At 45.9% G+C, this 21,314-nt stretch overlaps 1 protein-coding gene across 1 annotated transcript in view; it reads right to left on the bottom strand.

Annotated features, from left to right (window-relative positions):
- Nucleotides 1-21,314, bottom strand: part of LOC108516700 (EMILIN-2) — a 41,578-nt gene that overhangs the window by 4,072 nt on the left and 16,192 nt on the right. The window contains exon 4 of the mRNA XM_017854304.1: nucleotides 5,178-5,353. Within this exon, the coding sequence (XP_017709793.1) occupies nucleotides 5,178-5,353 (176 nt within the window). The remainder of the gene's footprint in view (nucleotides 1-5,177; nucleotides 5,354-21,314) is intronic.

Below are 21,314 nucleotides of genomic sequence, written 5' to 3'. Positions count from 1 at the left end.
CAAATAGACCTCTATTTGCATTCTGGCTCTGCTATTTACTGTTTGTCCTTGAGCAAGTTAACTAACTTCTGTGAACTATAATCTTCTCATCTATAAAGAAGGGGTACAATCCCTCCTAGAGCTGTTAAAATAATATGTACATGGCACCAATTAGATAACCAATGGTCTCTTTCACCCTAAGGGGAAATATTCGTTATCTGCTTTATCATATGAATACTTCATTCCATATTAGTGAACTGCAGCCACACCCCAAGAGTTGACTACATACAGTAAAACCACAAGAAGCCACTTTAGCAAGATCCACCCATTAGCTGTTGCATGGTGATATCATATGATATCATATCATCTGATGTTACCCTCAAAGCAGTGCCTGAATGTTTTCTCTTTTACTTTTACTAACATCTCTGTGCTCGAAGAGTCTCAGAGACATTGTTTAGCCCTGCTTGCAGTTTGGGAGACAAAAAACAATAGAGATAAAGCAACTATTCCATCAGTGCCTCCTAACAGCAGCACCGTCTGACCATATATAGTAAGATTCACTAAGTCAAAGAATGCAAATATTGAAAGTTGGTCAGGGAGGTGGTGTGTGCCTGTAGTCTCAGTTACTAGGGAGGTGGGAGGATGGCGTGAGCCCAGGAGTTCAAGGGCATCCTGGGCAATATAGCAAGACCCTGAATCTAAAAAAAAAAAAAAGAAGAATGCAAACACTGAATTTTGGGTAATCTTATTGTGAGAAAACACCAAGGAAACAATCCAAAAGAAAAAAATATTAATTTTTAATAATGATAAGGGGGGAATGATAGTGATGAGTCCTAAAACAAAGATAAATTAATAGACATAGAGATAAATAAAAAGGGGACTATTGAAACCTGCAGCAATAGGACAATAAGAAACAAACTATGCCCTGAGAACAGCAGGATACAAGAAATACTGCGCCCGCGCATGACGGCTCACACCTGTAGTCCCAGCACTTTGGGAGGCTGAGGCGGGTGGATTGCTTGAGGATAGGAGTTCAAGACCAGCCTGGCCAACATGTGAAACCCCATCTCTACTAAAAATACAAAAATCAGCCAGGTGTAGTGGCGGGTGCCTGTAATCCCAGCTACTAGAGAGGTTGGGGCAGAAAAATCGCTTGAACCCAGGAGGCGGAGGGTGCAGTGAGCCGAGATAGCACCACTGAACTCCCGCCTGGGCAACAGAGAGAGATCCTGTCTCAAAAAAAAAAAAAAAAAAAAGAAATACGGCGCCGGGCACGGTGGCTCAAGCCTGAATCCCATCGACTTTGGGAGGCCGAGACGGCGGATCGACGAGGTCAGGAGATCGAGGACCATCCTGGCTAACACAGTGAAGACCCCGTCTCTACTAAAAAATACAAAAAACTACCCAGGCGTGGTGGCGGGCCACCTGTAGCCCAGCTACTCGAGGAGCTGAGGCAGGAGAATGGCGTAACTCGGGAGGCGGAGCTGCAGTGAACTGAGATCCGACCACTGCACTCCAGCCTGGGTGACAGAGCAAGACTCCGTCTCCAAAAAAAAAAAAAAAAAAAGAAATACTGAAAGAGGTTAACACTGACAAACCTGCAACTATAGTTAGTGAGACATATCATATAAAGTAGAAAAAGTCAAACACAACATAGGTTGCAATTAAATAAAATGCATTAACACAATACACTGGAAAACATTGGAAATTAATTTAGAATGCTATAGATATTTGAATTCAATGATCATTGTTTTTTCCTCCTCTGAACTTTTGCACAAGCTCATAATAGCAGCTTTTATTAAAATCAAGTTAGTAGTAAAACCAAATCTGAAATTCAGATATCCAAATTCCCAAGAATCTTTCTTTTTGCAGAGAACTAAAAAGAACACCTCGTTTTCCTTACTGAAATATTTATTCTCTCAAGATGCTAAAGAAAGAAACAGGTTATTGAATCATATGCAAGTGGAAATGCTATTCTGAGCAAAGGAAGCAAAACAAAGCGCAGTGAAGGGGGAAGGGTTGAGGATGTAAGGAAACGCTTTGCTCATATGCCACTGGTGACTGTGCAAACTGCATTTTTTTCAAAGGATAATTTGGCAATATGTATCAAAATACTCAGAATCTTTTGACCCTACAATTACACTTCAAGAAATTTATTCTAGTAAATAATCAGAAATGAGTACAAAAATTTAATAGGAAAAGATGCATATTCATACATTATCTATAATAGTGAAAAATTACAAACAACCTAAGTGACCAACAGTAGAGGATGGTGTTCAGTAACTCATTCTCTCAAGTCATTAAGTGGTATTGTAGAATATTTCATGACATGGAAGGTTGTCCATTATAGGTTATTCAGTAAAAAATAAGTTCCAGGTCAACTGCAGTGGTTCACGCCTGTAACCCCAGCATTTTGGGATGCTGAGGTGGGAGGATCACTTGAGTCCAGGAGTTCAAGGTTGTGAGCTATAATCATGCCACTACACTCCGGCCTGGGTTACAGAGCCAGACCCTGTCTCTAAAAAAGAAAAAGTTGCAAAAATAGTATGTTTTTTTATAATGACAGTGAATTCAGGATATGTTCGTCCATTCTGTGTTGAAATAAAGGAATATCTGAGACTGGGTAATTTGTGAAGAAAAGAGGTTTATTTGGCTCACAGTTTTGCAGGCTGTACAAGCAGCATCTGCTTCTGGTCAGGACCTCAGGAAGCTTTTACTCATGATGGAAGATGAAGAGGGGGCCAATGTGTCACATGGTAAGACAGGGAGCAAGAGGGAAGGGAGAAGGTGCCAGGCTCTTCCAACCAACTAGCTCTCATGTGTACTAACAGAGCAAGAACTCACTCATTACTGCAAGCAGGGCATCAAGCCATTCATGAAGGATCAACCTCCATGACCCAAACACCTCCCATGATGCCCCACCTTCCACAGTGAAGATCACATTGCAACATGAGATCTGGAGGGGATAAACTTTCAAACATATATATCACAGGATAAGCATTTCTTTTTACTCCTTCCTAAAATCCCACCAAAAGGACAAAAGAGGGGGGAGACAAAAAAAAAAAAAAAAAAAAAAAAAAAAAAAAAACTATTCAAGTCACACACAAAAAACTGGGAGTCAGAAGAGTTTTGGTCTTTTTTTTAACAGCAATATTGGAAGCTAGAGAAAAACTGAGCACTATTTTGAAAATTCTGAAGGAAATTGATTTCTGACCTAGATTTCTGAAGCTAGAATAAAAAATAGTTTTCATACTATAAAGTGGTAAAAAGTTTGCTTCCCATGTAATTGTCTCATGAAGCTACTAAAGGACATGCTCAAGCAAAGCAAGGGGATAAACCAAGAAGGAGGGAGCAGGCAACACAGGAAACAGGGAATTCAATAGGAGAGGGGTAAGTTAAGATCCTCGGGTGATGACAGGGAAAGAGAACGTCCCGTCCAGGTAGGACAAGTGAGAAGGCTCAAAGGAGACTTCTTCAAGAAGATGAAACTGCTGTGTCTGAACATATGGAGGGGACATTTAGAGAACCAGAGAAGAGCTGGGTTGAAATAGCAATAAAAAGAAAACCAAGCAAAGGAAAAACATAAGACAATGATTAACTGTAAGGATTCAAACAGCTGTGTAGAAAGAAAACCTATTCACAGTACACCACATGGCTCAGCTGTAAACATTATCTACATAGTTATTACAATGTAAACATTGAATACTGAATAAATAAAGAATACGGTCTAACTGTATGGAAGGGATGGGGGGATAGGAGCCATGTGTTGAGGAGTGGATGAAAGGGAGTTAAATTCTCACCTTCCATAATGAGAAACCAATAGATGTGGAGGTAAATTCCAAAAGATTCATCTGAAGAGTTTAAAGTACTACCTCTGAGAAGGGAAAATGAGGGAAAAGGGTTTGGGGGTGATCATTGTTTTTCCTATTCGTCCTTATAAAGCTGTTCAGCTTAAACTACAATATGCTTAAACTTCTGTCAAAACTAAAATGAAACAAAACAAAATAAACAATTACAAGCCCCAGCCCCCATATCATGTTCCCCCTATCCCAGTATCTGTCATGAATTATTGTCATTACTGTCTAATGTCTGCCTTCTATGAAGTCAGGGACTCTGTCTGCTTTTTTTCTCACCTATTCCAAGTACCCAGTATAGAGCTTGACAGATACAGAAGTTCAATAAATATTTGTGAGATGAATGAATTTTTAACAAAATGAATGTACAGACATAGGAAAGAGAGTAAGGTTCTATAACAAAATGTCAACAGTAGTTCTCATTTAGTCATGAGATTATGTATCCTTAAATATTTTTCCTATATTTTATAAACATTCTTTAATTGACATGCATTACTTTTGTAGTTAAAAAAGCATTTTAAAATCTATTTTTACAGACAACGTTGGGAAGCACTACAAGTTTCAAAATTGAGAACACCTCATGGCAAAATATCATTTAGGCATCTAATTTCATAAGAAAACTATGCTGCATTTATTGTGACTGAACTTAAAAAGATGAAGTGATGGCCAGGCACAGTGGCTCACACCTGTAATCCCAGCACTTTGGGAGACCGAGGTGGGCAGATCACCTGAGGTCAGGAGTTTGAAACCAACCTGGCCAACATGGCGAAACCCCGTCTCTACCAAAAGTACAAAAATTAGCCAGGTGTGGTGGCAGGTGCCTGTAATCCCAGCTACTTAGAGGCTGAGGCAGGAGAATTGCTTGAACCAGGTAGGCAGAGGTTGCAGTGAGCCGAGATTGTGCCACTGCACTCCAGCCTGGGTGACACAGCGAGACTCCATCTCAAAAAATAAAATAAAAAATAAAACAATTTTAACCCCTTTAAATTCAGATGTATGGACCCAAGTAAAAACAAACAGTACATCATTACATCTGAATCTCTTTACAACCATGCCTCCAGGTGACACAAATCTGAACCCACTGGCATTTCCTACCCTGATTTTTAAGGCACTGGCTTTCACAACAAGCTGGCCCTAGCAAAGCAATTTACTTGCAAGGAAGTTTGTCTTACAATTGCTACTGCTCCTACGAATAAATTTGTCACGTGTGGCTACCGCAGGCATTTATGTGTGGTATTTGTAGGCCATTCAAAGTTCACCACTGTAAAGCACAAATCCCGTTGTTTGAAGGAGCACCGGAAATATTAAAGGTGGCCATACGTAACAGCACAAATAATAAGTTACCTGTGGCTTTCTTCAAGCTGTTTCGAGGCCGAGCGGGAGTGGGTTGGAGGGTCTTCACCGGCTCTTTGGGACCTTCTTGGCAATCTCCCCCTCTAAAGCCAGGACAGCACCTCCATTCCAACTGCGTCACTGTCTTATACCTAGTGACATACCTAGGTCTGAAGTTCACTCGATACCTGTGGACACAAGGGATGGCATCTCTTCTTTATCGGCTGCCATGACAAGCATCTTCCAGCGCTAGACCCAAATAAAGAGGACTCAGGGCACGCAGGACCCTGCCTGCTCTCCAGGTTGGCCCAGAGGGGATGTCAGTCTCCTCAGTTCAGATCTGGCTGTGGGGGGTTCAGCCTAACTCAGATCAGCCTCAGGAAGCCAGGGGCTCCCCGATCCTTCACCTGCCCTGAGTGCCCCTGTTTCCCAGCAAGGGGAAGACACAGCTTAGAAAATCACCAAGACTCCCATTTGAGAAGGACACTTTTCAGCCTCCAAACCAAGCTTCTGTTTCACCAATCATCTGTTCTACAATTCACAGTTTGTGGGGACTTGTTTCCAGTGTCACTAGCAATTGTTTTGTTTTGTGTTTTAAAGAAATATTCCTGGCCAGGCACGGTGGCTCATGCCTGTAATCCCAGCACTTTGGGAGGCCGAGGCGGGCGGATCACTTGAGGCCAGGAGTTCGAGACCAGCCTGGCCAACATGGTAAAACCCTGTCTCTACAAAAAATACAAAAATTAGCCAGGCGTGGTGGCGTGTGCCTGTAATCCCAGCTACGGCTGAGGCATGAGAATTGTTTGAATCCAGAAGGCGGAGGTTGCGGTGAGCCAAGATCATTCCACTGCACTCCAGCCTGGACGACAGAGCGAGACTGTCTCATAAAAAAGAAAAAGAAACATCCCTGGCGCCCTGCTCTCCATCATGTCTGTGTGTTTACTGCTGCACCTCCCTTCCCCGACACTAGCAAAGGTGGCCACCAGCTTTTGGAGATAGCAGCTCACGCTATTTGTGTTCACTTTTTTACAGAGATGCCCTGGTTCATACTGTCAGTGACAGAAATCAGGAAGCAGAATTGGAAGCTCTCAAAAAGCCCTATTGACAGTGCACATTCCCTCATGCCCTGAGCAACACAGAGAGCTTTGCAGCGAGCTGGAAAGCCCTCCAGACTCAGGGCTGGGCCTGGGCCTGGGCCCACAACAGACTTCGACAGCCCCGCAGCCCTGGGCTCACCAGGGATGGAGGCGGGAGTTCAGCCCCCACAGGGACCCCTGTTCACAGCACAGGGAAAAACCACAGCCACACAGGATGGGGCCTCCCTACTTCAGCCCAATTGCGATTTCCTGCCTTGGAAATCATCTCTCTTGAAACTCTTCAGCTCCTCTTCATTCCTTACACCAGCACCAGCAGCTGGCCTTCTTCTTGAGCCAATTCCCAGAAAGCAACAAGCTGAGTGTCACTTTTCCACATGGGTTGCTGAGAGCTGCCCATGGGGGAGGCGGGACAAAAGCAGCAGGGGGGTTACCCAGCAAATCTATTCCCTCCCAAGCACCAGCCCTGTGGCAGGTGGACTTCAAAGTTACCTCCCTAAGGAAAGCACAAATCATGTGCTGGACCTTTGACACGTGATGGACCTTTGACATCCTCCCCCAGGGCCACACCCTGACAATTACAACCTGGGTATAGGATCCACCCCACTGGGACTGGCCAGGCACCCTGCAGAATCCCAAGAGGGCCCTGCTGACAGCCAGGACCTGCCAAGCCCGTTAGACTTCCTAGCACCTTCCACTGTCCCTGTTTCCTTTGGCTTTTCTTGTGTTTTTTTTGTTTTGTAGAGATAGGTATCACTTGGTCGCCCAGGCTGGAGTGCAGTGGTACGATCATGGTTCACTGCAACCTCAAACTCCTGGGCTCAAGCAATCCTCCCACCTCGGCCTCCCAAAATGCTGAGATTACAGCCACCATGCCTGGGTAATTTTATTTATTTATTTATGTATTTATTTGAGACTGAGTTTCACTCTTGTTGCCCAGGCTGGAGTGCAATGGTGCGATCTCGGCTCACTGCAACCTCTGACTCCCGGGTTCAAGCGATTCTCCCGACTCAGCCTCCCAAGTAGTGGGGATTACAGGCACCTGCCACCACGCCCGGCTATTTTTTATATTTTTAGTAGAGACAGGTTTCACCATGTTGGGTGGACTGGTCTTGAACTCCTGACCTAAGGTGATCCACCCACCTTGGCCCCTCAAAGTGCTGGGATTACAGGTGTGAGCCACTGTGCCTGGCCAATTTTTTATTTTATTAAGAGTTAGGGTCTCATTATGTTGCCCAGGCTGGTCTCGAGCCCATGGCCTCAAGTGATTCCCCAACCTCAGCCTCCAAGTGCTGGGATCACAGGCACGAGCCACCATGCCTGGTCTGTTTGCCGTGGTCTTTTGGGCAGTGGTTCTTAGCTTGAGCCATCAGAATCACTCCGGAAACCGTGAAAAAATACCCATGCCTGGGTCTCACCCTCAGAGGTTCTGATTTAAGGGGTCTGGGGTGGTGGCCAGGCATGCAGATGTTAGAAAGTTCCAGCTAGCCTTTTCCAAGAAAACTAAAGAGGAAGCCCGATAGCAAAATGAAAAAACAAGGGCTGCTCCAGGGGTTGGGGGGATGAGGAGGGGAAAGACCTTCCTTCCAGGCTCTTCCTTCTCTCATTCTTGTCCGCCTCCACCAAGGCCCCACTATACATTTTCCCCTTTTCACAAGTGAGAAAACAGAGGCTCATGGGGTTAAGTGACTTGTCCAAGTTCAAACAGCCTGGAAGGGGCAGGGCCGCTGAACTCAAGCGTCCTCCCTGCACCCCACACAAACAGCCCTTCTCTCTGGTGGTGCCTTACGTTTGAGGAAGCAGCCCTACCTGGAGATGTTCCAGAAGGCCCTAAGGGCTGGGTAAGAAGGTAGGCAATCCCCACTTCGGCCAACCCATTCCTGAGCATCCCACCCGTGGCCAGGTACACGCCAGCCCTCCGTCTCCACCACCATCTAGCAAGAGTCCTCTGTGTGGTCCTCGAAAATGGAAAAAGGGAAGAAAGCATCATTGCACTGGATTGTTTTGCGTTCTCCAGTAGAGCATAATGCCGGAAGAATGTGTAATCTCAGAAAAACGTGGTTCCTCTGAGCATTCAGACTGAATATGAAATGTGTTTGCTCTTGGGTTTTGTTCATCTGCCAGGAATGACGGCCCAGGCCTGCATGAAACCCTCTCAGAGGAGGCCGAGCCAGGCCAGGCAGACCACACTCCTGTGCCCACTGAAGAGGAACGGCCCCCACTCCAGCCCAGCAGGGGGCTGTGACCTCCGTCATGCCCCAGAGCGGAAGAAAGGCCTTGCTGTGCCAACACACTTTGTTCTTTTCTTTCAAGGCAATTTTATTCTGGGGCCAGCTCCCCAGCTCCTAATGCTGGAAAGTTCCCTGGAGCCTCCGCCCCTCCCACTCTCCACATGTTCCCCACTCCTGTTCGGCGTCTAATCTGCCTGCTGTTGAGTTTCTGGCCAAGGGAGTTCAGGTTGAGGTGCTCCTGACAAGTTTTTAAGTCTAGCGTGGGGAAGAGGCCTTCCTGGCTGGCACCAACAGCTGGAACCCGTCAGCAGCCACCTCCTGCGGTGGGAAAGCTCCCTAGGGATGTCGCACGGTGATGACAAGGCTGGATCTCAGAGGTGGCCTTGGACCTGCTAGTCAGCCCTCAGGCTCAGTTGGGAGGGAGCTCAGGGGGAGGGGGAGATGAAAGGGTTGGCCAATCCCAAATCCCTACTGGGATTTTCCCAGCAGAAAGGGGTTCCCACTAAGGCAGTAGCCAGCTAGAAGGTTCCCCAGAGGATGGGGAGCAACCAAGGAGTATTCTGGGTCACGCTCTTCATCACCTAAGGCACTGCAGGAAAATAGCCAGTAAGCTTAGAAAATGTCAAGGAATTTTCAGGAAAATTGTGCCTTAATTGGTGGAGGGTGCTCATACCTTTCTCAAAGTCCCCAAGTCATTGTCAAGTGCAGCCAGAGTGGAGAAGCCCAATCCAGGCTCCATTTCCTCCCTCCAGGGAATCGGCCACCCTCGTATTAGGCCTGGGAGCCAGAGGACCAGGCAGGGGACATGAAGCAGAGGCAGGCAGCCCAAGCATCCCCAGGGGCCCCTGGGCTGCGAGCACACGGGAGATGCTCACTGCATCCAGAATCAGTCAACTAACTGCAGCGTGGGGGTGGCCAAGCCGAGGCACCCGCAGCCAGAGGAACAGTTAAGGTGGCGGGGCTGGGCGGCGCTGGAGGGGCGGACTAGGCTGCAGCCCTGGCTCCCTTCCCAGCCTCGGCTGTGACTGTGATAGTTCCCCAGCCCTCTGGAGAGCCCCGTCCACAGCTGCCTTGGGTATGGGCGGGGGCGGTCCTTGGAGCTGTAACCCTGGGCCTGTTGCCCTGCCGCCTCACCCCTGTGAACTCTCCCCCATTCCAGCCAAGTCTCCTTTCCCCGCCTCTTCCTCTAAAACCCTTTTGGAGGTGAAACAAGAGTTTCCCATTTTTATGGGTTCAGCCAACATGTCAAGACACTGGACTGGCCCAGGAGATTCTAATGAGAAGGAAGGTATCAAAAAAAAAGGCCTGGAAAAGTTGTGTCAGTGTCCAGGGACCATTTGACTGGAAGTGTCCCTGTTAAAATGTGATAAAATGACAGTACCTTCACTTGACATCACCCCCACAGACTCCTTCTACTGACTCAAGTTGAGACCTCCTTCCTAACACACCTCAGTTCACACTTGTGTTTGCTCACTCCGTGTTTGTCTTCCCTGCCAGACTGTAAGCCCATGAGGATAGAATTCCTGTTGGTTTTGTTCACTATAACATCCCATTTAAAAAAATTAATATACCAGGCTAGGCACAGTGGCTCATACCTGTATTCCTAGCACTCTGGGAGGCCAAGGAGTGAGGATCACCAAGCTCAGGAGTTCAAGACCAGCCTGGGCAACACAGCAAAACCTCGTCTCTACTAAAAATCTTTAAAAGTTAGCTATGCATGGTGATGCACACCTCTTATCCCAGCTACTTCGGAGGCTGAGGCAGGAGGATCATGTGAGCCCTTGAAGTTGAGACTGCAGTGAGCCATGATCACACCCATTGCACTCCAGCCTGGGCGACAGAGACCCTACCTCAAAAAATCAATCTATCAAATTAATACACTTAATTTTCTTTTTTGGGGGGCGGGGGGGTAGACAGAGTCTCCCTCTGTCGCCCAGGCTGGAGTGCAGTGGTGCAGTCTCGGCTCACTGCAACCTCTGCCTCCTGGGCTCAAGTGATTCTCCTGCCTCAGCCTCTTGCGTAGCTGAGATTACAGGCGCCCACAACCACGCCAAGCTATTTTTTTTTTTTTATTTTTTAGTAGAGATGGGGTTTCACCATGTTGGCCAGGCTGGTCTCGAATACCTGACTACAGGTGACGTGCCTGCCTTAGCCTCCCAAAGTGTTGGGATTACAGGCATGAGCCACCGTGCCCAGCTAAACTTTTAAGAGCAGTTTTAGATTCACCGACAAATTGAGAAGGTACATAGATTTCTCACATACTTCCCTCCATCACGTACAGCCTCCCTATCAACATCCCCCTCAGAGTGGTGCATTTGTTACAACGGACGAACCCAACCTCCAGTGACACACCATCAACACCCCGAGTCCATAGCTCACCTCAGGGTTCACGCATGGTGCTGTCCATTCTACAGCTCTGGACAAGTATATAATGACATGGATCCACCATTAGAGTATCGTACAGGGCATTTCACTGCCCTGAAAATCCTCTGTGCCCCACCTATTCATCCCTCAGCTTTTTACTATCTCCACAGCTTTGGTATTTCCAGAATGTCATATAGTTGGAATCATACCGTATGTAGCCTTTTCTTCTTTGTTTGTTCTACAGGGTCTTGCTGTCTTGCCCAGGCTGGCGTGCAGTGGTGCAATCACAGCTTACTGCAGCCTTGACCTCCCATGCTCAAGCAATCCTCCAGCCTCAGCCTTCTGAAGAGCTGGGACAAGAGGCACGTACCATCATGCCTGGCTAATTTTTGTTTCTAATTTTTTGTAAAGACAGGGTCTCACCCTGTTGCCCAGGCTGGTCTCAAACTCCTGAGATCCAGTAATCCTCCCACCTCAGTCTCCTAAAGCGTTGGGATTACAGGTGTGAGCCACTGCATCTGGCTATCTGTAGCCTTTTCTGATCAGCTTCTTTCACTTACTAACATGTATTTAAATTTCCTCCTTGTCTTTCCATGGCTTCATGATTCATTTCTTTTTAGTGCTGTATAACATTCCATCATCCTTTCTTAAAAACATCCCCGTTTTTAGGCCAGCCATGGTGGCTCACACCTGTAATCCCAGCACGTTGTGAAGCTGAGGCCAGCGGATCACTTGAGGTCAGGAGTTTGAGGCCAGCCTGGTCAAAATGGTGAAACACCTTCTCTACTAAAAATACAAAAAAAAAAAAAAAAAAATTAGCCGTGTGTGGTTGTGTGCACCTGTAGTCGCAGCTACTTAGGAGGCTGTGGCATGAGAATCGCTTGAAACTGGGAGGTGGAGGTTGCAGTGAGCCAAGGTGGCACCACAGCAGCCCAGCCTGGGCAACAGAGTGAAACTGTGGCAAACAACAACAAAACATTAAATCAATAATTAATCAAACAATTAATGACCAGTCATCTTGTGCTAGTAGGTTTTAGGGAGTCCAGTGTCCATACTGTAAACCCCAGTGTCATCCTCAGGTCTAATCAAAGCAGATGTGAATTCCTGAGTCTTTCCAGAACCAAGTCAAGCTCCAGGATCCTTAGGCTGTAATGATCTGGACGAGAATCACACCAGAGCTGACCTAGGGCTGTGCTGTCCAATAAGGTAGCCATTGGCTGTACGTGGCTCTTAACATTTAAACCAATTAAGATTGAACATTTCATTCCTCAATTACACTAGGCGTATTTCACAGACTTAACAGCACAAGTGGCAGTGGTTGTGCCTGCAGTGTTGGGCAGCGTGAACATCTCCATCATCGCACAACATTCTACCTGACAGGGCTGGGCTGGGGATTCATGAGACTGTTGAGTAATCAGCAGCAGGCACGCATCTGTTCACATCTCAATCCCTAACCCCCCATCAACCTGTCTTCTCTCTCCCCCTACATCCATTCCAGACCTACGAATGGAATCTTCCCTGAAAATACCCGCATGTCCCGGAGGGAATCCTCCCAGGGGACCCTCTCTCCAGCTGCTCCACAAGGCAAGACTCCTTGCTGTCCTTGTGTTTATGGCACTGACCTGGGTTTTATTTTGACACAGGCTACTAAAACTGCACAGAACCAAAACCTGGTGCCCCCCGGGGACCCTCGCTGAACGGGATTTCTCCTGAGAGGGAGAGCTGACTTTCTACTAAATCCCTCTCGTTCTAGTCATTGACTGCCCCCAGAGGCCTGGAGCCAGCTCTTCTTGCTCCATTTGTGTGTTGGGGAACACAGTATTGACTGGAACAGAGCCAAGGGGATGGAGGAAGAAACCAGAAAGGAGGTGTTTCCGCAGGGATGGTAGGAAGTACCCTAGCCAGGCCAGGAGGAAGAACTGCCTCCCCCAAAGAAGGAAAATGAGCATTTCCAGGAGACTCCGATTCTCATGCAGGGCAGACTGGGTTGGGTTACCCAGAATCCTCTACTGCACTGTTTCCACAGAGCTGTAGTTCATTCCAGCCACCGTAATTCATTCTTTTCAAATTTGTAAAATACATATTACATGAAATTTAGAATCTTTTTCTTTTCTTTTCTTGAGGCAGAGTCTCACTCTGTCACCCAAGCTGGAGTGCAGTGGCGTGACCTTGGCTCACTGCAACCTGCACCTCCTGGGTTCAAGTGATTCTCCTGCCTCAGTCTGGCAAGTAGCTAAAATTACAGGCACCTGCCACCAAGCCTGGCTAATTTTCTTATTTTCAGTAGAGACAGGGTCTCACCATGTTGGCCAAGCTGGTCTCGAACTCCTGACCTCATGTGGTCTGCCAGCCTCTGCCTCCCAAAGTGCTGGGATTACAGGCGTGAGCCACCGCACCCGGCCACCTGAAATTTAGCATCTTAACCACTTTTAAGCATACAATTCTGCGGTGTTAAGCACACTCACGTTGTTATGCAATCATCACCACTAGCCATCTCCAGAACTGTTTCACCTTCCCAAACTGAAACTCTGTCCCCATTAAACACCAACTCCCCATTCCCCTCTGTCCCCAGTTCCTGGAAACTACCACTGTACGTTGTCTATGAATTTGATGACTCTTATACCTCATTTAAGTGCAATTATAGAGTATTTGTCTCTTTGCAACTGGCTTATTTCACTCAGCATCATGTCCTTAAGGCTCGTCCAGGTCATAGTGCGTCAGAATTTCCTTCCTTTTTACACAGCAATTCACTTTTACAAAGTTGACTTCAGTGTTCTAATTTAAAAATTCACAAAACAGTGGACTGATTTTCTTTCTTTTCTTTTTTTGAGATAGAGCATGGGTCTGTTACCCAGGCAGGAGTGCAGAGGTGCGATCTTAGCTCACTGCTACCTCCACCTCCTGAGTTCAAGTGATTCTCCTGCCTCAGCCTCCTGAGTAGCTGGGACTACAGGCACATGCCACCATGCCTGGCTAATTTTTTGTATTTTTAGTAGAGATGGGGTTTTGGCATGTTGGTTAGGCGGGTCTCAAACTACTGACCTCAAGTGATCTGCCCACCTCAGCCTCCCAAAGTGCTGGGATGACAGGCATGAGCCACAGCACCCAGCCAGTAGACTGATTTTCTAGGAACTACTTATGACAAATGTTTTGTTTGTAAAACAAACAAACAAACAAAAAAAACAAAAAAAAAAAAACAAAAAAAACTGCCAATCAACGAATAAAAAAATAAGCTTTTTTCTTAGACGATGTAGTATGAGAAAAAAAAAGAGGGCTTTTTATATTTATTGACACTGCTAAACGTGTTGGGCAGTAGAGGTTATAAAGTTTGAAATAGGAAGTAATTTCAAAACTAGGTTGAAGGAAAAGTAGTTCTGTCCAGTGGAAGCAACACTTCCCATCTGAATCTACTTTGTCCTCCTGACAGTCAAAAATCGGCCATTTGGAACCATGTGCATCTGAATCTACTTTGTCCTCCTGACAGTCAAAAATTGGCCATTTGAAACCATGTGCATCTATAAAGCCAATCTCTGCATATTAGGAGGTGCACTCTGACCCCTGAGATCCCTTCCAATGCAAACATTCCACAGTCTGAAAAAGTCTCCCACTCCAGATAAAGTCAAGGAACCAAAGGACCTTCTTGCAGCTTAAAGTACATCAAATGCCAAAATCAGAATTTTCATCTTATCTCTTTCTGCTACATTACATATTTTAATCAGATCTCTACATGGAGAAATTAATAACATGAAAGCAAAGCAATGTGAAAATATTTCACTTGGCCTTTTAGGAAAATTCATCTAAATTCTAAAAGCCAGAATGCTTGGGCAAATATATTTCTGAAACACAAAATGTACCCAAGGAATCTAAAAGATTGAAGAGCCCTGATAAAAATCAGATTATAATGTAGCTTTGTACATATTTTTAAAATCACAGATCTAAGACCAATGCAGTGTGTTCGAAATGAAAATATTCTACAGGAAACTGTTTCCCAGTACAAAGGATATATCTGCTGGAGAAACCACAATTGCAAGCTGCTTATTTTTCCATTTCCTCTTGAATTAATTTCCTTATCACAGAGAGTGGCAAGCTAGATTTTAAAATCTAAAATCCTGGCCAGGCACAGTGGCTCACGCCTGTAATCCCAGACTTTGGGGGGCCGAGGCGGACCAATCACGAGGTCAAGAGATGGAGACCATCCTGGCTAACACCGTGAAACCCCGTCTCTACTAAAAATACAAAAACTTAGCCAGGTGTGGTGGTGGGCGCCTGCAGGAGTTCTCTATGAATTTGATGACTCTTACACGTCATTTAAGTGCGATTATAGAGTATTTGTCTCTTTGCAACTGGCTTATTTCACTCAGCATAATGTCCTTAAAGCTTGTCCAGGTCGTAGTGTGTCAGAATTTCCTTCCTTTTTACACAGCAATTCACTCAGGAGGCTGAGGCAGGAGAATCACTTGAACCTGAGAGGCGGAGCTTGCAGCCAGCCAAGATTGTGCCACTGCACTCCAGCCTTGGTGACAGAGCAAGACTCCGTCTCAAAAAAAAATCTAAAATCCTTTTCACTTCTCAGTATTTTTGCCCTGATCATATAGCATAAGGAACAGGAGTTTTCCCCACAATTTATCACCCCCCATACCCCAAAAGACGGAGCAATTCTATAGTCCAAAAGAAAGGTGATGAAAGAAAACCACAGCGGCTCTGCTGCGAGGCCTGGTCCCAACTTGGCTGCAGCAGACAGTGAAGTTGTTATTCTTAGATTCACTAGGAGAGCAGGACCTTCCTTCTGAGTAAACTCACATGGCTAAAAATGACATCATCTCCAAGTGCAGGCTGCACCCAGCCCCATGAAATACAGCTCATCGCATGCCTGCCACCGTGGGAGATGCAGCACAAAACTCAAGGCACTGCCCTGAGCGTGGGGAGGCAGGGTGTGAGCGTGGGGCATCCCACGAGCCTTAGCTAACTGACATGGCTGAACCATCCAGGACTTGGTGGAGGCCCAAATCCTCCTCAAGAATTATTTTGGGGAGGGCCATCGCTGCTGCAGGCTCTTTCAGCCAAATACATTCTATACTATCCCATTCTGAAACTGACATCATGTTTCCTCATTCCTGGAGGCAGAATCACAGAACACTGGTCTCACGATCCCTCCCTCATCAACTCCCCGAGTGTTCCCACGGCACAGCCATGAGAACATCTGCTGGCCTGAGCCATTAACGTGGTGCTCACCACGAAGCGACCCTCCCTCCGTGGACTTGGGATCCAACCCTTTTTCTATTTGGAGCTGCTGAGCAACTCTATTTTGATTATTTCTTTCCTTTTTAAATGGCCCAAGTTCTCCTACAAAAGTCACAAGTATGACTTTCTTTCTCCTGCTTATCCCTTGACCTGGCCTTTCCCTGGTTTGCAGCTCTTCAAGGACTCCCTCTTCAAGGACTTTGGTCACCCCGTGCTTTTCTCTTCCCAGGTGGCACATCCTCCAGCTGAATCAAGTGATTCAGCTTCAGAATCACTTGAACCCAGGAGGTGGAGAGAACTGCCCATCCACTGTTCTCAGTGTTGTTTTTAGATCCTGTACACCAAGAGAAGTGGCCGTGGCATCCCTTTTGGAATCAATTTCAGACCTTTGGGTGAAGGCCACAGATGCTGACAAGCTCTTAAACAGGCCACACCTGTAACCTGCTGCCAGTCACTCAGAAGCATCGAAAATCTGGAGACATTAAGAGTTTCTTTGCAGATATAAACATAGTTTCTTCCTTTCAGCAAATTTATTCTCATTTTAAAAATATCTAGATTTGAAAACACAGGGACACTTACATTTCTGTTCTAATTTATGACCATATATGGAAGGAAAAGGACCCAAACATTATAACCTGGTTTCAAATTTCTTCCGTAGTCCAGGTTAACACGGTATTACTATGTTTTCAAAATTCAGTTCACATAGTGAGGTGCAGACGTTTTCATTCACCTGCACTCTGTTCAGGAGTGGCATGGCGTTTCTGGAGGAAAGTGCCAGAGCCCAACCCACCTCCAGGCTGGAGGGATAGACAGTACCAAGGAGGGGAGGGGGCTGCTTAGTGAGATAAAGAGAAGAACTGATGCAGTTATTTTCCCCATTCTGTATGTCACCATGTCTTCAGCAAATGATGGTACACACACACACAAAGAATCTCTTCAACAACAAAAAGTAATCAACTACAGCTGGGTGCAGTGGTGCACACCTGGAGTCCTAGCCACTCAGGAGGCTAACGAGGGATTGCTTAAGCCCAGGAGTTTGAGACCAGCATGGGCAACATAGCGAGACCCTGTCTCTTAAAAAGAAAAAAAAAAAGTAATCAACTACTAATATATACTATTATACAACCTGAATGTATTTATTTGCTCTTAAATGTGAAGAGCGATGGAGGAGGTGGCCATGGGGGGAGTAAGAAGGAAAGAGGAGCTTTTCTCCAGGACGAATCAGGGTGGCCGACAGACTTTTAAGGTTGGGGACAACTATGATGTCCTTTAAGTCATTTGCGTTGTGACAGTCATCAGTAAAGTCCCCACGACTTTTGCAGGCTTGTGCGACTGTACTTCTATTAGAGAACTTGAGGGTATAAGGTTTCACATCAAGGCCAACCCAGAGCGGTTCAGACAGCTAGCACAGAACTCGGGAAGCTGCAGGACACTAAGCCTTGGGAATCGTCCCTGTCTACAGGGAAGATTTGGGGCTGCCCCAATTCCTGTACTTCCAGAGGAATGAGACACATATGTAGACTTTTGAGGTGAAGAGGAGCCCAGCTGACATCTGTTCACAATTGTTTTCATTTTTTAAATTTTTATTTATTCAGAGACAGAGTCTCACTCTGTCGCCCAGGCTGGAGTGCAGTGACGCGATCTCAGCTCACTGCAAGCTCCGCCTCCTGGGTTCACGCCATTCTGCCTCAGCCTCCTCAGTAGCTGAGACTACAGGCGCTCGCTACCACGCCCAGCTAATTTTTTGTATTTTTAGTAGAGATGGGGTTTCGCTGTGTTAGCCAGGATGATCTCGATCTCCTGACCTCGTGATCCGCCTGCCTCGGCCTCCCAAAGTGCTGGGATTACAGGCATGAGCTACTGCGCCCAGCTATTTATTTTGTTGAGATGGAGTCTCTCTGTCACCCAGGCTGGAGTGCAGTGTTACAATCTTGGCTCACTGTAATCTCTGCCTCCTGGATTCAAGTGATTCTCCTGCCTCAGCCTCCTGAGTAGCCGGGATTACAGGCATGCACCACCATGTCTGGGTAATTTTTGTATTTTGAATAGAAACGGGTTTTTGCCATGTTGGCCAGGCTGGTCTCGAACTCCTGACCTCAGGTGATCCGCCTGCCTCGGCCTCCCAAGGCGCTAGCATTATAGGCATGAGCCACCATGCCCTGCCCCGGCCTGTAAGTTTTAAATATAGGTGGCTTGCTTCCCATTTCTTTAAAATTAAGTTTTTTTTTTTTTTTTTTAAATCACATAATCTGCATTATTTTGTTGTTTTATTTAAATACAACACTTAAGATCTGTGGGTTAAGCAGTGTTTCTTGCCCTCTTAATAATAAACATGGGCATAAGCTGGCCCACGACCCCAAAAGACTTCACTTTGCCTCAATCAATTTTTACAAATAAAATGTAAAACCAGGCATGGGATTCTCAAAGAAGCCACACAGTTAATATGAAAAACAATTCCCTATGTGTTTAGTATTCACCTTTTTCAAAGAACAGTTACATCTTTGGTCACTGTATCCTCTCGGTAATGCCAAACCCTTCTCTATAGTGGCATGACATTAACCCTCACAATTTGAAAGCCGTGTCATAGATCAGAGACAGTCACTTACAGCTTGGCAAAAAGCATGTAAGGTCACACCGAGATTGCCAAGTAAATAATCTACATTACAATTTATATCATTACTTTGATTGATTTAATTAGAATCTACCATATCACATCACTTTAGCTGCAAGCTACTGCTTTTTCATGGAGTATTAAAAACCATTTTCAGTCCAGGCACGGTGACTCATGGCTGTAATCCCAGCACTATGCGAGGCCGAGGCAGGAGGATCGCTTGAGCATAAGGGTTCGAGGCCAGCCTGGGCAACATGGTGAGACCCCATACGAATTTTTTATGTTAAAAAAAAATTCAAAGACTATATATCTCATAATTTCTATTTTAAAAATACAAGCCATGGACAGTTGTTCAAATTTATAGTCTCCATGACTGCAAATTGAAAACCCAACCCAGATCACATGATTCTTAGTAGAAGAAAAGACAAGCTAAAAGCACTTGCTTTTTCATCCATTCATTAAGCAACAGCAGCATCCTTTGGATGCCTACCAGGTGGTACCCAGGCACCACAGCCTTTCTTGAGCCATCAGTATTCAATATGAAGCAATTATACTAATATGGAAACTGTATGAACAATCAACATATCTCTATCATCCATAACAACTGAGGTGCACTAGTCCCAGCTTGGCCAAAGATCAGTTACATCAGACAAGCCCCAACCCTGCTCTAATCCTCAGTTACCTCAAATATCAACTAAGATTTATAATATTTGCTCCTCTTTTGCCCTCCAGACATTAAAAAAGGAAAAAGCTTTGAAACAATAAAGCTTTACAGAAATGAAAATTATATACAGTGTATTTATTTACCATAAGGCAAACATTTGCAATAAAAACTTGGATTCCCTCCATAATAATGGACTCCACTGCCCACATGAACGGTTATAATTTCTGACCATCAGGTGATGAATAATGAGGTCCTGATTGTCTCTCAGATAAAAGCAATCCTGCCATAACCTCCAAATGACAGGCCATGAACTAATTCAACTTTCTTTGCAACACGTGGTTCTTTCTAGCAATACCCTCAACAGAGGAGCACACCGATCCCTGCTCAGTGCCAAATCTCCACGTCCTCAGAACCTGTGGGGCAGGAGGAGCTGCAGTCCCTGGCCCAGTGCTCACTCCCTCCACTGCCAGCTGGGCATCCCCCTCAGTTCTGGCACGGACTGCCAGTCTCCTGAGTGAGTCCTTCCTGTGCCCCTCACCCCACCCAGTCCGCCAACCCAAATACATTTTGCACACACAGCTGGTTAGCATTTGAAAGCACAGCTCTGATGATGTCCCTGCCTGGTGTGGTGCCTCACGCCTATAATCACAACACTTAGGGAGGCGGAGGCAGGAGGATCACTTGAGCCCAGGAGTTCGAGGCCAGCCTGGGCAACACAGCAAGACCCCATTCTCCATAAAAAGGGGGGAAAAAACCAAATTTGATGATGTCCCTAATGAAAGCATTTGTGACCCTCCTTTGCATGGATAATAAAGCCCACACTCCCAACCACAGTGTCACGGACTGAACTGTGTGCCCCCCCGAAAGATATGTTGAAGTCCCAACCCCCAGTACTGGAAAATGTGACTTTTTTTGGAGATACAGTCTTTACAGAGGTGATCAAGTTAAAACAAGGTCATTAGAGTGGGTACTAATCCAATAGGCCTGGTGTTGTTAGAAAACGGGGAAAATTTAGTTAACAGGGTAGCTAAAGAAGAAAAAGGGGGTAGGGGAATTTGGAGACAGAGACAGGCACAGAGGAAAGATGATGTGAAGAGACACAGGGAGAAGACGGACGTCTACGAGCCAGAGAGAGGCCTGGAACAGATTCTTCCTTCGAAGCTCTCAGGAGAGCCAACCCTGCCCATGTCTTGATCTGTGACCCCCTGTAGACACGCACCTCCAGGTCCCTGCTTGTGCGTCTTGGCTTACGCTGACCTTGGCCTTCTCTCACATCTGCATATATTCAACTAGAAGCTTCCTTCAAAGTCCTAAGATGTCACCACTTGCAAACAAGTTCTCGGATTCCTCCTGGCTGGAAATAACTTTCTTCCACCTCTGAACACCCCCAGCACTTTGTGTTTCTCTTACTGCAATTCTCATTCCTACCTTTGATGTTGGAATTATTTATGTTTATGTTTCAGTTCACTTGCTAGATGTGAACTTCCGGAAGCCAACAGAAAGATCCTCACCGTATCCCTGTAGAAACTAGTTCTGGGCCACATGTAGGCCTTGCACAAAAATATTTGTTTAATGAAACAGTCTTCAAATAATAAGTCTTTCAAGCCTATTGAACTTTCTGCCAATTCAAAATGGCTTATGCTAATTATGAATCCTTAATCCAACATTTTCCAGGGCTATAAATGTGAAATGTTTTTTACTTCATCATGTTTTTATTTTTATTTACTTATTTGAGACAGGGTCTGTCATGTAGGCTGGAGTGCAGTGGCATGATCATAGCTCACTGTAGCCTCAACCTCCCCAGCCCAAGCGAACCTCCCACCTCAGCCTCCTGAGTAGCCAGGACCACAGGCGTGCACTACCATCCATCACGCAGTCTCTATTTTTGGTAGAGGCTGGGTTTTGCTGTGTTGCCCAGGCTGGTCTCTAACACCTGAGCCCAAG

This window comes from Rhinopithecus bieti, unplaced genomic scaffold (assembly GCF_001698545.2).
Source record: "Rhinopithecus bieti isolate Rb0 unplaced genomic scaffold, ASM169854v2 scaffold_36410, whole genome shotgun sequence".
NCBI classification, from domain to species: Eukaryota; Metazoa; Chordata; class Mammalia; order Primates; family Cercopithecidae; genus Rhinopithecus; species Rhinopithecus bieti.
The sequence above is the reverse complement of the archived record's forward strand: the minus strand, read 5'-3'. Positions and strand labels throughout refer to the sequence as shown.